The sequence below is a fragment of the Dermacentor albipictus genome, chromosome 7, assembly GCF_038994185.2.
Source record: "Dermacentor albipictus isolate Rhodes 1998 colony chromosome 7, USDA_Dalb.pri_finalv2, whole genome shotgun sequence".
Lineage (NCBI taxonomy): Eukaryota > Metazoa > Arthropoda > Arachnida > Ixodida > Ixodidae > Dermacentor > Dermacentor albipictus.
Window position 1 is genome coordinate 70,305,744 of NC_091827.1, and position 15,902 is coordinate 70,321,645.

A 15,902-nucleotide genomic window follows, 5' to 3' on the forward strand; every position below is an offset into this window, starting at 1 on the left:
AAGCAAACAGCTAGCATTCGCGGTACTTCTGTGGGAACTGAAATTTTTCCTTTCGGCTAAACTACCTCCCCTTTGCGGAGTTCCACACAACCCATTTGAATTTTATTGAAATTAAGAAAATCAATTCTTGTACTACAATATTCAACTACTTATTCTAAAACAACAACACCTTCGGTTTTCAATGAACACTGGAATAATTTGCCGTATCTTTAAATATTCAGTTATTACCAGCATTTCATACCCTTCTACACGGTGCTATTCTTTTCAAAGGTTGACGTTCTGTTCTTGGGTGTGCTTCTCAAATACACTTGTACCTTGTATATAATGTTGCTATTTATCTCCGCTTTATATTGATAGGCATCTTCAATGTTTCTGTTTCATATGTACGCATGTGGTTCTTAAATTTGTGGTGACCACGTCAGGCGCTGCATAACAACTGTACTTTGCACCAAATGTAAAACGCTTTATTTAAGCAACGGAGCCAACAACATGTCCGCTAAGCACGAGCTCTGGCCTCGCGGACAGTGACACCTGCAGTGCATCATCATCCTTGTTACATTGCAACTTTCGTTTCAGTCATGACGTGCAACTATTTCCCTATAACCAGTTCGCTCACATCTCTAATATTTTATTGCACTTGTTAACGTCTTAGCTTCATTATGGCGCAACTTATTTATTCTTTCTTTTAAATGCTAAAGGGTTTTCTGGCACAGCTGATAACCTTGATTTTATTTCATTTTTTCTGAAAGATCACTTATGGCATAAAGGTATAATGGAGAAGGGCACCTGCAATTTTGCGGAAAGCGGGTATGATCGTAATTTTTGCGTCGGGTGGATGTTTTAGTAGATGTTCGGAGGAGGGTATCTCGAAAGTGACACTAATTTTAGTATTTAGGCTAATCAAAGATGAAATCAACACTGGTCGTCTTCAATCTCGCAATTTGGGGATGCGCCCTAAAAAATAGTCAAAGAGGTTAATGAGTGGGTTCATTCATTTTCCAAGTGGACATTACGATTGGTCACGCAAGCAAAGTACGTTACTTTAGGTCATCCAGCTAGCCATGCCAAGTTTTGCCATATGCTGCATGATATCTTCAAAATTTCAAACGCAGACACACAACGCTTTGTACATCTCGCCAATCCTGCACTAACCTTTCACGACTGTAGTACCGATTTCCATCTAATAATTGCGAAAAAACCTCTGCTGTGCTACGTAAGCGTGCTGCGTGGCAAACTTTGCTAGACCTTTAATACAACCCGGAGAGCCTCGCCCATTAAGCATTTCATACTTGGATAACTGACGCATTCGCTGTCGCTGCGTACTGCTTCGTGTGCAGCTTTGACGTCAACATCCTCATCAGCATCAGCAGCGTACGAACCATGGCGTTGCGCGAGCGTTGCCAGGTGGCGCCACCAACCGTCTGGAGGACAACTAGGGACAACTTCCCGGGATTCGTGAGTGCACAGCGGAGAAAAAGCCGAATGCAGAAAATTCCTATTAGATCGGCAATTAGCACGCACCCAATTTGCTCGAAAAGGCATGTTCTTGAGTGAGCGACATACGGCAGATGACAAAAAGAAATGTACACGTCAACGAAACCGCCTTTTTTAAATGCGCACCAAAGAAAAGAATCCTGTCACCTCAGAGCAGTGAAAGAGATGATGTTCCAAAAAGTTTTATTTTCGTCGGTTTTGCTGTGAGAGGTTGTTTACTGAGAGTACAAAGGAAGCCTTATGGCTTTTTCATTTTGTTTATAATTTTGTGGCGGAATCCAAGCGTCGGTATACATCATTGTGAGGTCATGCATTTCAATGTTACATTCTTTTTTTCTCGTACTCGGGCCTTTGCGCAACAGGAAAAGAACACCAGCGTTTTGAGAGGCACTAAACACAGCACTGTGCATTGTTATCGCTTTGAATGCGTCAAATTCGAATGAAACCGAGGTGGTTTTTTTTTCTTTTGACACCGACATGAATGTAAAGCAATAGTAAATTGCCAACGTTTGCCGTTCTACTCAGTTGTGCCCTCCGTCTTTCTTTCACTGCCGCAAAGGACAAGCATGCGACGCTCCTCCTAAGCTCGACAGCGTACACGCGCCCCGACCTCTACGTGGGGCTGTCCTTCGAGATGGGCGTCATGCTGTACCAGCTGACGGACACATCCACGCCTCGGGAAAGGGTGCCATACGCGCCCTGCACCGATGTTGTGTTGGTAGGGTACGAGCAGGTGAGTGTCCAGGCAAAGGCGCACAACTTGGAGGAATAGAGGCTGCGGGTGACCGGCTGTTTACCCGCGACCTTCCGTTCAATGCGTCCTTTGTAGTTTTGCTTTTATGTTTATTTAGTTGCGGCTACAGTAATGCCCAATGCATTCCACACGCTAAGGTGACTTCATACCTCTAAATTCATATTTATCGGCGGGAAAGTAAAGACATTGCCTAAGGTAGCGTTTTTCACAAGCAGAAAACTTTCTTCAGTCGTGAAAAATGCAATAGGAATTATTAAACAATTACATATTAGCCTACTAATTTGGATGAAACACAAATGACATTTCGTTATAATTTTGGGCAAATGTATTCTCTAGGGTCAGCTCTGCCGGAGCCATTGTAGCGTTCCGCTCTTCCGCTGCTATCGTGAGCGTTGTGAGAGCACACACATTAGGGTTTCCGCTGAGGAGCTCTGTGTGTTTGCCACACCGGTCGTGCATAATGAGCCTCACCGGAACCAACACCAAACGTCAGCCTAAAAACCTACCTAATCTCTCCTTCGTGCGCCGACAGACGCCAACGGTTCTCTATCGGTGTCGGTCGTCTCGTGGGCCATCGACATCGAGGGTTACGATCGACGTCTGCAATGCCATTGGCAGCACTCCTCATTTAGGCCAACCTTCTGAGACGCCGTAACTACAACACTACAGGTCTTGCTACCGCATTCAATGACTCGCCTTAGCACGAAGCTGCCTCTTCCACGCGTGCGTCCACTTCAAGGCAAAAGCACTGTCCCAGCGGTCTCCTATAGCACACGTCTATACGGCATCGATAATAATATAATAGTATTTGGGGTTTTACGTGCCAAAACCACTTTCTGATTATGAGGCACGAGGTAGTGGAGGACTCCGGAAATTTTGACCACCTGGTGTTCTTTAACGTGCACCTAAATCTAAGCACACGGGTGTTTTCGCATTTCGCCCCCATCGAAATGCGGCCGCCGTGGCGGGGATTCGATCCCGCGACCTCGTGCTCAGCAGCCCAACACCATAGCCACTGAGCAACCACGGCGGGTATACGGCATCGACCAACTCACACTCCTGTGCCTGCGCGATTTCGGCAACCTCATTGTAACAGCTAGCTACTCTGCGGTTACTACTTGCGCTTACTCCCTTAATTACCAATAATGTCGCGACTTTATATCTTTTATTTTTTGACGGTAATCAATCGTGACCGGATTATCAACACCGTTATCAGCATATCGCTCGGCGCAAGGCGTTTTTTTCTATGCCGTATCCGAAATTCTATGAAAGTTATCGCCATGTTACGTCAATACTACTTAATGATATTGCACGCGCGACGTTATAAATAGCACTGCGCATTCTCGAATGCACATAAGGAGGCACCAACTATTACTCGAGATTGCATAATGCTTCTTGTTTAAATAGCAGACGGACGTGACTAGCTAGCGCAGCGTCAATTACCGATGATTGCCCTCACCGCTATTGCTGAGATTTCAGGGTTCTTTGTCGTTCTGGGTGCAAGTTCACCCAATAATCCGTTAGGTATTTACCTCGCAGTCTTGACAGTAGTCACTACAACATGACAATATGCTACCGCTTTTATGCGTGCCTTACTTTTTTGTGTTCTTTGTCACGCTTCGAGCTTAGTCTCAATTGGTTAGTAGCAACCTAGTGGACCAATTTTTGTTGGTCTTCCCCTAATAGATATTATTTATTTATTTATTTATTTATTTATTTATTTATTTATTTATTTATCAGCATCTCAAAGGCCCCATTGAAAGGGTATTACATGAGGGGGTGGAATTTCAGCAGTACATTGCTTCTATGGACGACCTGAATGATGATGAGTCGATTTGATCAACGATGATCAAATCCTTACGACCACCCTGTACGGTAGGAAACACAAGATTAATCAGAAACAACAATTACCAGCACAGCACTGCATTCGACGGCTTTGTTGGAGCCCGATTCCGAGAGCTTTTCCGATAAAGTAACTTGAAATTTTCGTGAATTGAAAAGTATACACACTCAAGAGGTTCAATGCATCCTGTGGCATTCCATAGTATTTCCGCAACAGAACATTCAAGCTTATATAATGTCGTTCGGAGTGTGGCTACAGAACTTCTCGCAAGTACTCCACGTTCTCACTGTGCACATGAACCTGTGACTTGCGTACGTAGCGTATGAGGACTCTTTCTGCCAACGTATGTTGCCATTGGTAAAAGAAAAAAAACATGGCACTCGTTTTATCATTTTGCCAAGTTCTCAGTTCTTCACAAGGCTTAAACTTACCATTTCGGGGACGCCGTGCACATACTTCCATCCAATGCTCCCTCAGATATTTTTTAGACAAGGTGAAACAGGGATGTGAATTCGATGGGACTTTGCAAGGCACCAATGTATCGGCGTTGCGTTGTATCCGTGTAAGTCGAAAACATTGTTACGGGCAGCGCGAACCACGAGGACCAAGAATGAAGCCAACAGAGGACGGAAGCTTTACTTGAACATTTTAATGGCGGAAAACGGTTGTTTGAATGGAAAGAAAAAAGTGTAAGCCAGGCTATGAAACGACAAGAACACAATAGAAAAAGAAAAGCAAACAACGAGCCAGCCAGTAACAAAGAACCAACCCCGACTCAGCCAATATGCGTCCCCAAAACGTGACACATAGAAATAGGTGGACCTCAAACGCAATTCGCGTTCAGCCTTAACGTGCATTGATGAAATCCTTGCGATTTATACTCGCCAAGTTTGAGAAGTCGTACACACTTGGGACAGCTAACATTAGGTGAACATAATGTTCAAGCACTATATATTTCCATGAACAAAGGGGTCAGTTTTCCAAGGATGTAAATCACGTGCCGATAATGAACAGCAGTACGCATTACGATGAAGCTGCTCTACGCTAAACACAATTGAGCCGTATTCGTCACCGCCTTCAATCTTTCTATGTCGGTGCATTGCGTCTACGGTGCATAGAACGTGCACTGAGCCCTGCATAATCCAGAGAAACCAGAGGAAAATGTAATGTGCATCATTTCTAGGCAGTTACATAAGGTTACGTTGCTTGTGCGACACACGAGATGGTAAGCAGCTTTTTTTTTTTTTGCCATGAAGTGAATGTTCGAATGCCGCGAGGCACAGCACCGACACGAAACAAAAGAGAAAAAAAACGTTTAAGCATTAGTTGCCCCACATCTCCTCGCTTGATTTTCTTGCAGTGCTCGATGCAATACAGAGTGGTACTACAGCAAGCGTTGTGATTTATGATGTCTCGTATACAATGAGCGTGCAACGCGACTGAGGTCATCGAAGGGCGTTGTGGAAGTGGGTGTCCGTTCAAGTGATGCCGATAAATTTTTAAGCAGGATGCTTCACGAGGTTGTCGGTAACGAGGCACGAGAACATGACCGTGTTTTTTCGCATCAACGGGAGCTTCAAATCGAACGTAGTGGTGCTGATTCAAATGAAATCACGACTTTTGGTTGATAGTGATTGAAAAAGTAAGGAATCGAGCAAAACGTTCGTGGGTGCGTGAGTTCAAGCCCTCTTTGAAAGCGTCTGACAACATTCCCGAAAAGCAAGTACCTGATTTTTTTACTAGGTAAAAGTCATCACAGTTATAGAGCCCTTTTCTATTCCATTGGTCAATACTCCCCTGCTGTCTGCATTTCATAGACACAAAACGTCATGACACACCCTGAAGAAGGCACAACTGGATAATGGGTTACATTCGGGAAAAATTGCCGGTTGAAGTCCCGCGCGGCTAAACTGGTCGTTAACATGTTAAAAACTTGTATATTGTAATGTTGAAAACCATAGCACTGCTCCGTCTTGATGTTTCAGATCAATAGGCTCCCCTCAAGCTGAAGTAACCAAAATACACAGTTTCCTTGGTCGCCTCTTCTGGAGCATTTCCCAGTTGACATTTAAGTAGAAGCTGCTCCACTATCTTTGAAGAAAGAAAGGACATGGACAGCTGGTAAAGAAAATAGCACGTATTTATGATTTGGCCGAGCAAACTTGATGTAAACATTTAAAAAAACTTGTTAAAAATCGGCAAAAATTTAGGAGGTGGTCGAATAAACCTTATATAACAATTTGAAAAAAGTTAAATAATATCGCACAACATCTTGCCCTAACTCAAGGAGTAGAGCGGCAAATTGGGCTAGCTGGTGAAAGTTCATCTTGCAATTCGAGGGTTACTGCGCTGTAAACACACGGAAAGCAGAAGTAGAAGGACAGCGCGCGTCCAGTCCACTTCTACTTCGGTTGTCCGTGTGGTTATAGCGCAGCAACCCCCGTATAACTCAAGGAGCTCTCAAGGAACACCACGTTCAAAGGCACGTTATCGAAAGCATAAGCTCTACTTGAACTTGTGCGCTCTCCGCTCAGCACAACTTCAGACAAGTGAGATCAGTCAGAGAGTTGTGAGTGTCACATACATTTCTACAGATCACCGGTTTTTTACGGCGTGCAGGTGTGTGATCCAAAGGTGAGCCTAAGTCGGATGGACGAGTTGCCGGCGGAGTTTGGAGCGACCTCGTCTTCCGTCTTCTTCTACGACAGCTGGGAGACCATGAAGCGCAAGGTGAGCGCCTGGATTCTTCTTATAGGCGTGCTTTAGAATGGTGCTCCTCACCTTGGAAAACTAAGCAGCTCTTATTATTATCCAGGCTCATGTATCTAGTAGAAATTCAGAAGACTCCGGCTGAGATGCGCGAAAGCAAGTTCTCGCAGCAGATGCCTTTTTTAGAGCGCAGCTCTTTGGCGTCCGTTCCTGGGTTTCGCGTCGTCGTCGTCGTCGTCGTCGACGTCGTCGGCCTCGTAACCAGCTCGCCGACGAATCTGCTGCTCCGCCGCCGCGCATGCGCGCTGTCGGCTCTCCGGGCGAGGGAGGATGATGGAAGGGAGGAGGAGAGACTGTGGAGGAGGGCTGGCTACACAAATGGCTCTTTGGCGTCCGTTCCTGGGTTTCGCGTCGTAGCTCGCCGACGAATCTGCTCCGCCGCCGCGCATGCGCGCTGTCGGCTCTCCGGGCGAGGGAGGATGATGGAAGGGAGGAGGAGAGACTGTGGAGGAGGGCTGGCTACACAAATGGCTCTTTGGCGTCCGTTCCTGGGTTTCGCGTCGTAGCTCGCCGACGAATCTGCTCCGCCGCCGCGCATGCGCGCTGTCGGCTCTCCGGGCGAGGGAGGATGATGGAAGGGAGGAGGAGAGACTGTGGAGGAGGGCTGGCTACACAAATGGCTCTTTGGCGTCCGTTCCTGGGTTTCGCGTCGTCGTCGGCGTTATCGTCGGCCTCATAACCAGCTCCGCCCCCCTTTCATCCCCCCAGCGCTAGCAGCGACCGACTGATACCGCTTTCGTGAGTCCGCTACCGCACTCACGAAAGACGTCGTGCACTTCCTGCAACTCGCATTAACCGTCCATCGATCCACACCGATGTTAGTAGTGGGGGACTTTAATGTTGACATAAAGACAAACAGCAATTTCCTAACACTTATGCCGGAGAACATCCCGTTCCTCTCGCTCGTAACGCGTCCCACGGCTGTGACAACCTCGCGAGGCACTTGTATAGATCTCGTCTTTGAGAATCAAGCATTGGTGTACCAAGTCAAACATATATCAGTCTATTTCTCCGACCACAAAGCTTCCTTCATGACTGTCAAGAACTGTTAGTGGAGTCTTTGTTAAAGGAATACGTGTGAAAAATAAAAAAAAATTCTGTGATAGCGCATACATGTGTTGCTCGATTTCTTTGCCTCAATCTATCGAAAAGGTGAAACAGCTTATTTGCTGCGCTCAAATTTCGCATTAGGAAGTAACGTAATCGTCGGTAATTTTTTTTGTGAACTTAAACTGCGCTAGCGACGAGACACCGAGGCGGAAGAAGACAGGATGAACACAGTTTGTTCTGTTTACTTCAATCTCGGTGCCTCGTCCCTAACGCAGTTTAAGTTCACAGAATAATGTCATACCGACTCGCCTCCCAACAAACTCTCCTTCAGACGTCATTTTCTCAAGAACCGCCTTAGCCGCACTCAGCGTCGTCCTTGACAGCTGCAGTATTTCATGCTGTAGCGTTTGAAACGTATGTACGCACACCATAACCTCATCAGACTACAGAAATGAACAACATGCTATAAGGTACCTCAGCATTGTTGCCAATCCCATTATCTTTTTTTTTTCACAAAACACCCTATACAGTGGCCGAAAGAAACGCATCCTTTGCCCTGACTCGATGTTTCATCCTAGCGCTAATTTCTCGTTCAAATACTTCACTACAAGGTTTGAAACAATGGGAACAATAGCAATAAACAACAGATTGTCAAAAGAAAAGACAGTAAAGGTTAAATAATTGAAAAGGAAACACTTTCTAGGAAATGAAAATTTCTCCAACTTATCTACCTCACATGTAAATTTATCAAGCAATGCTTTATGTCCGAAATTCGTACACCTTAGAAACTGGTTTAGGTCTTGCTTCCAACAGAAAGATGACGAAAGCCTGAAAAGCTACAGTAGCTTCCCCGGTAATGTTTTCAAGCATTTAATGGCCAAAACACACACGACTGCACTTTTACTGTGGCAAAAAAGCATAAGGCCCACTATAGTTAGACTGTATAAAACCATCAAATTAGGAGCAGCTGCTTACGCATTTCACAAATTAAAGAAAATCTGTAAGCTCAGTACATCTTGTTTCCGAAAAATTAAGATATTGTTTTTTAGTATTATTAGATCAACGCTTACAATGACAAAGTTTCCGCCAGTCATAGCGACAGCTGATTTACAAGGACTGCGTTGAGGTTTTCAGCTCAAGTTTCTCCCGCTTTTTAAAATTTTATTTCGACAGCATCATGCCAGAGCAGCTTCTTTCAGATGCAACGTTAGAGGTGCGGTAGACGAGAACTAGGAGTCGGATTCCTGATTAATAAGGATATAGCTCGTAACATACAGGAATTCTATAGCATTAACGAGAGGGTGGCAGGTCTTGTTGTGAAACTTAATAAGAGGCACAAATTGGAGGTAGTACAGGTCTACGCCCCTGCATCCAGTCTAGATGGCCAGGAAGTCGAAAGCTTTTATGAAGACGTGGAATTGGCGATGGGTAAAGTCAAAACAAAATACACTATACTGATGGGCGACTTCAATGCCAAGGTAGGCAAGAAGCAGGCTGGAGACAAGTCAGTGGGGGAATATGGCATAGGGTCTAGGAATAGCAGGGGAGAGTTATCAGTAGAATTTGCAGAACAGAATAATATGCGGATACTGAATACCTTCTTCCAAATGCGGGTTAGCCGAAAGTGGACGTGGAGGAACCAGAATGGCGAGACTAGAAATGAAAGAGACTTCATACTCTGCGCTAACCCTTGCATCATACAAGATGTGGACGTGCTCGGCAAGGTGCGCTGCAGTGACCATAGGATGGTAAGAACTCGAATTAGCCTAGACTTGAGGAGGGAACGGAAGAAACTGGTACATCAGCAGCAAATCAATGAGTTAGATGTAAGAGGGAAACTAGAGGAATTCCGGATCAAGCTACAGAACAGGCATTCGGCTTTAACTCAGGAAGAGGACCTTAGTGTTGAAGCAATGAACGGCAATCTTATGGGCATCATTAAGGAGTGTGCAATAGAAGTCGGTGGTAAATTAACTCCGTTAGACAAGATACCAGTAAGTTATCGCAGGAGACGAAAGATCTGATCAAGAAACGACAATGTATGAAAGTCTCTAACCCTACAGCTAGAATAGAACTGGCAGAACTTTGTAAGTTAATCAACAAGCGTAAGACAGCTGACATAAGGAACTATAATATGGATTGAGTTGATCATGCTCTCAGAAACGGAGGAATTAAGCCTAAAAGCAGTGAAGAAGAAACTAAGAATAGGCAAGAATCAGATGTATGCGTTAAGGGTCAAAGCCGGCAATATCGTTACTAATATGGATTAGATAGTTCAGGTGGCTGAGGAGTTCTATAGAGATTTATACAGTACCAGTAGCACCCACAACGATAATGTGAGAGAGAATAATCTAGAGGAATTTCAAATCCCACAAATAACGCCGGAAGAAGTAAAGGACGCCTTGGGAGCTATGCAAAGGGGGAAGGCAACTGGGCAGGATCAGGTAACAGCAGATTTGTTGAAGGATGGTGGGAACATTGTTCTAGAAAGACTGGCCACCCTATATACACAATGCCTCATAACCTCGAGCGTGCCGGAATCCTGGAAGAACGCTAATATAATCCTAATCCATAAGAAAGGGGAAGCCAAAACTTGAAAAATTATAGACCGATCAGCTTACTGTCCGTTGCCTACAAAGTATTTACTAAGGTAATCGCAAATAGAATCAGGAACAGCTATGACTTCTGTCAACCAAAGGACCAGGCAGGATTCCGTAACGGCTACTCAACAATAGACCATATTCACACTATCAATCAGGTGACAGAGAAATGTGCGGAATATAACCAACCCTTATATATAGCTTTCATTGATTACGAAAAAGCGTTTGATTCAGTCAAAACCTCAGTAGTCATCGATGCATTATGGAATCAGGGGGTAGATGAGCCATATGTAAAAATTCTGAAAGCTATCTATAGCGGCTCCACAGTCACCGTAGACCTCCATAAAGAAAGCAACCTAATCCCAATAAAGAAAGGCGTCAGACAGGGAGATACGATATCTCCAATGCTATTCACAGCGTGTTTACAGGAGGTATTCAGAGACTTGGAGTGGGAAGAATTGGGGACTAAAGTTGATCGAGAATACCTTAGCAACATGAGATTCGCTGATGATATTGCCTTGCTTAGTAACTCAGGAGACCAATTCCAATGCATGCTTAATGACCTGGAGAGGCAAAGCAGAAGGGTGGGTCTGAAAATTAATCTGCAGAAAATTAAGTAATGTTTAATAGTCTCGGAAGAGAACAGCAGTTTACGATAGGTAGCGAGGCACTGGAAGTGGTAAGGGAATACATCTACTTAGGGCAGGTAGTGACCACGGATCGGATCATGAGACTGAAATAACCAGAAAAATAAGAATAGGCTGGGGTGCGTTTGGCAGGCATTCTCAAATCAGGGACAGCAGGTTGCCACTGTCCCTCAAGAGAAAAGTGTATAACAGCTGTGTCTTACCAGTACGCACGTATGGGGCAGAAACCTGAAGGCTGACGAAAAGAGTTCTGCTTAAACTGAGGACGACGCACCGAGCTATGGAAAGAAGAATGTTGGAATGTTATGGGATAGGAAAAGAGCAGATTTGGTGAGGGAACAAACGCGAGTTAATGACATCTTAGTTGGAATCAAGAAAAAGAAGTGGGCATGCGCAGGACATGTAATGAGCAGGGAAGATAACCGATGGTCATTTAGGGTTACGGACTGGATTCCAAAGGAAGGGAGCGTAGCAGGAGGTGTCAGAAAGTTAGGTGGGTGGATGACATTAAGAAGTTTGCAGGGACAACATGGCCACAATTATTAGATGACCGGGATAGTTGGAGAAGTATGGGAGAAGCCTTTGCCCTGCAGTGGGCGTAACCAGGCTGATGATGATAATGACCGTAATACGGCACTCCTAATCTCTCTATTAGAGAGATTTAGCAGGGCCGTATTACGGTACGGTAAGTGCGGTATACGGTACGGTATTACCGTTTCGTAATAACCTACCGCGATTTGCGAAGACGTTTTAGCTGCATGTGCGGCTCGATGCGTACGGTAATTTGATAATAATGGTAGTGGATAACGTTGGGGCCTTGCAGCTGGACTACAATAACTATGTGCTGAGCGCGAAATATTTTTTTTTGGCAAATACTGGGAAGGTTTAGCTTGTCCCCACACATATTATTCTTTGCGGAAGTGCCGGGTTATAGCAAACGTAGTCGCCAGTCAAAATGCCTGTATTGACCTCTTGTGACACTTTGTCCTGCAACACGTGAAACATATTTTTCTTACATGGGTGTTTCTGTCTAAGCAACATATAAAAATAGAAGTGTTTGTTGTCAGTTGCACCGCTGCCGGCACTTTACACCTGCAGGCAAGTAGAATATGGTTAGTTACTGCTATAAAAAGCCTGCGCCGCCTCTAAGTAAACTCTGCGTCACCGGATGGTGCCACCAACCTCAAGTGCTTCTTTATGTCAATTTTTATTTTCTGTTTCTTCTTTTGGTGATTTTCGCTTTTCTTAGTATTCTCCTTATTTCATTTGGCCGGAGTGTACTAAGCGCTGGTTAGCTTACTAAAGGCTTGTACGGCCACAAGTTCAGTTAAGCCTAAGTTTCCTCCCGGTTAGAAGGGCTGTCTTGCTGCTACTTCGTCGTGTCGCAGCAGGTGAATTAATGCTAACCCGTGCCTTGGTCCTATCATCGTGAATTACGCACACGAGACTTGAACATGCACGGCGTGGACTCTGTGGCTGACAACAGCTTCTCACTGTTTTGACTTGGAGCAGCTCGTCTCGCGAAACACGGTGCCAGGCGAGCCTTGCCGACTCCTTACCGTCTAGTATGCCATGCGCAAAGTCATACCATAGGGTAATGTTCGCGCATGCGCAATCCTGGACCGGTACGGTATTACCGCACTTAGCGCACGGTAACTTGGCACTGCTAAATCTCTCTAAATTATTTGAGTCGGGCAAACGTGGAGGCATTTCTAAACTGTTGCATGCAATGTTCTTGCCTCACCGATTTTTACCCCAAACGATGATTGTTTACAAAGTGCTTTCTTCGTCGCTTGGAAATTAAGAAAGCACTGTTTTACACACTCGTTCAATCTTGCTTGAATTAATGGAACAAGCGAAAAGAACGCTTCAGAAGTGTGGAAAGCTTCATCGTGGCCTCGAAACTCCAGTTCAGTTGTCAATGCGTCACCGCTGCCTGCTGTGGCATTATAACGGTTCTTCGCTTACGTGTAGATGCTTAATGTTACCGCAGGTATCCGTAAGTATTCTGACGTTGTCACTATTTTGTTCTGGACAGGTAGACAACGTGATGAAGCTTCCGCTGCGCAAGAAAATTGCGTGGATGCTCTTTGACACGCACCTCTCCGACGTTACTTGGGAGTGCATCAAGCCCAAGGAGCGAGAAAAGGCATTCAAGGAGTACATAGAAAGCTTCGGCTGACGTCATACGCGCCCCTTTGCCGAACAGGCCGGAGGAGTAAATGAAAAACAAATATTACGAAGGGATTCTTCGGGTCATTATTATTGGTTTGTTTGCTTTTTTTTACTTTATTCGTGTCCTTGGAATTACCTATGTCCTGGGCCAACGAGATTGGCGAGTCTAAATAAAGAGAAAATTGTTGTCTTTATTTCCTTTTAATATAAGCATCCATTCATCTGGTTCAACTTCTCATTTATTCACTATCCCCTTTGCGGAGTTGCCTTTTCCAGGGCTTAATTCGTTCCTGAAATTATATGTACGTTTAAACACACGATTATTGGCCCATCTCCCGCTGTAGGTACGTGCCACGTTTTGAAGGCTCGTCATAATCGTGTAAGCGAAATTTTTACATTACGTTTGCTTTAATGATTTATTACAGCTGCCTCTATCTATCCTACTTCTGTACCCACAGGTTGCAGGCACCCAGAGGTTTAGTTTGATACTTTTTTGTTTAATTCTCACTTTATTTATGGTAAACACCCGACCTTTGGCATATCTTTTACCTACTCTTCCATTTCGGCAGTCGAGATGACACAATAAGAGTGTTTCAGCTAACTCGTGCCTAGCTTTAAAAAAATTCCGCGTGTGATACGAGCATGCAGCTTGCTTTGTTTGGTTAACTGTTCTCTTGAGCAACTCCATAGTTTCTTGCTGTGAGCTAGGTAATGAATGAAATTTTTTTCCGGACTTCAAAATACTGATTTGAACACAAAATCTTCAATGGCGAAATTTTAAAGCTAGGTTATTTATTTATTTATTTGTTTATTTATTTATTTATTTATTTACATACTTTCAAGAGCCGGGGGCATACACAGAGGAGTGGCGAGTACATATGTAGTCGTTGGCAATCTTCTCGGAATTAGTGGTGTCACAGATGGCAGCGATAGAGGCGGGAAGGTGGTTCCAGTTGTCGGCAGTGCGTGGTATAAATGATTGGAACAACAATAACAACAATAAACAACAGGCTCTCGAAACAAAAGACAGTAAACGGTAAATAATTGAATAGCTTTCTAATAAATGAAATTTTCTGCAACTTACGTACGTCACATGTAAATTTATCAAGCAATGCTTTGTGTACAAAATCCGTGTATCTTACAAACTGGTTTAGGCCTTGCTTCCACCAGAAAGATTACGAAAACTGGATAAGCTACAGTAACTTCCCCGGTAATGTTGTGAAACCTTTAATGACCAAAATACACATAACTGTACTTTTATTGTGGTAACAAAGCATCGATAATTCATTCGTTGCATGTTTGAAGACAACGTGCCTCGTGTAAGCAGCTAGTCATATCGTACTTTTTTTCAAATCTTGTGCGTTTTTTCTGTGCAGCCCGGAAGTATGAAACTGCAGCAGCTATCGTCGCGGAAAGATTGTATTTATATTTGTATTCGTATATTTGTATATCTGTACTTGCATACTCCCACCTACATTTGGTGATCGACGCGAGGTGAAATGTAGGTTGGGGGAAGGAACAACTCAACTTTAAGAACTGAATTAGTCTAGTAAATCTTATTAAAATCTTAAGAAGGATAAACTTACGACGTACTGCAAGGTCTGGCAAACGGAGCGTCAGTTTCATTGATGATACGCTCGCGTGACGTGCATATTTTGATAAAATGAAACGGGCAACCTTGTTCTTAAGTGATTCAAGATTTGTTAGATTAGCTTGACCAAGGTCTCAAATGGAGCAGGCATATTCGATCTTGGGACGTACCAATATTTTTTAATGTTGTGACTTAACGGGAACAACCGCACTTGAAAAATTGCGACGTATGAAACCGAGCATGCGGTTAGCGTTGGAGATATACGCTTCGCGAGAGATTACTGGTGATATGTATACCAAGATATTTGTAAGTTGCTACAGAGGGTAATATGTGCTTTTGAGGGTATAGTTGAGAGAAACAAACAAATTTCTTTCCGTGACGACAGCTGCTACAATTTTATACTTCCAGGCAGCAAAGAAAAACGCACAAGATTTAAAAAGGTGCCACGTTACTAGCTGCTTACACGCGGCGACATTAATGCCATCAAAAAAAAAAGCAGACGAACGAGCGATGTTACACGCAGACAAAGATCATGAACAGGCGTTTAACAACGGAGATGGATCGAATACAATGTCTTGGCTTCCGCTTCTGCTGAGATACCTTGTATGCTGAAGCAGTTGAGCAAATGAAGCCATAGGATGTGCAATAAGTAACAGATCGCACTTCTAGAAGCGATGTGTTATAAGCGTTTTATTGCGATTAGCATTCTTTGGGAACTTTACGCGCCTGTCACGGACATATCTGTCTCTCTATCTAACATTCTTCCCGCCAACTTGGTTCACTGGGTGGTCCGAGGGAACAGAGTTCAAAACCAACCGTCGGTCGACTACTACCACTGGGTTTGTGTCGGCCTTCGATGAACCTACTTGTCTCGTTCGCGCCAACTTATGTTACTGAGTATGTGCCATTGGGTATGCACCACTCTTCGAAGTGGTTCTTTCGTGCCAACTGCGGCCTCTAGGTAATATGCTGGGCGTGT

General features: G+C 44.3%; 1 protein-coding gene across 1 annotated transcript in view; it reads left to right on the forward strand.

Moving 5' to 3' along the window:
- Window positions 1-13,526, forward strand: part of LOC139048031 (uncharacterized) — a 42,239-nt gene extending 28,713 nt beyond the window's left edge. Inside the window, exons 12-15 of the mRNA XM_070522383.1 lie at window positions 1,338-1,455; window positions 2,054-2,227; window positions 6,711-6,821; window positions 13,196-13,526. Of these exons, the coding sequence (XP_070378484.1) occupies window positions 1,338-1,455; window positions 2,054-2,227; window positions 6,711-6,821; window positions 13,196-13,339 (547 nt within the window). The 3' untranslated portion in view covers window positions 13,340-13,526. The remainder of the gene's footprint in view (window positions 1-1,337; window positions 1,456-2,053; window positions 2,228-6,710; window positions 6,822-13,195) is intronic.
- Window positions 13,527-15,902: the final 2,376 nt, after the last annotated feature.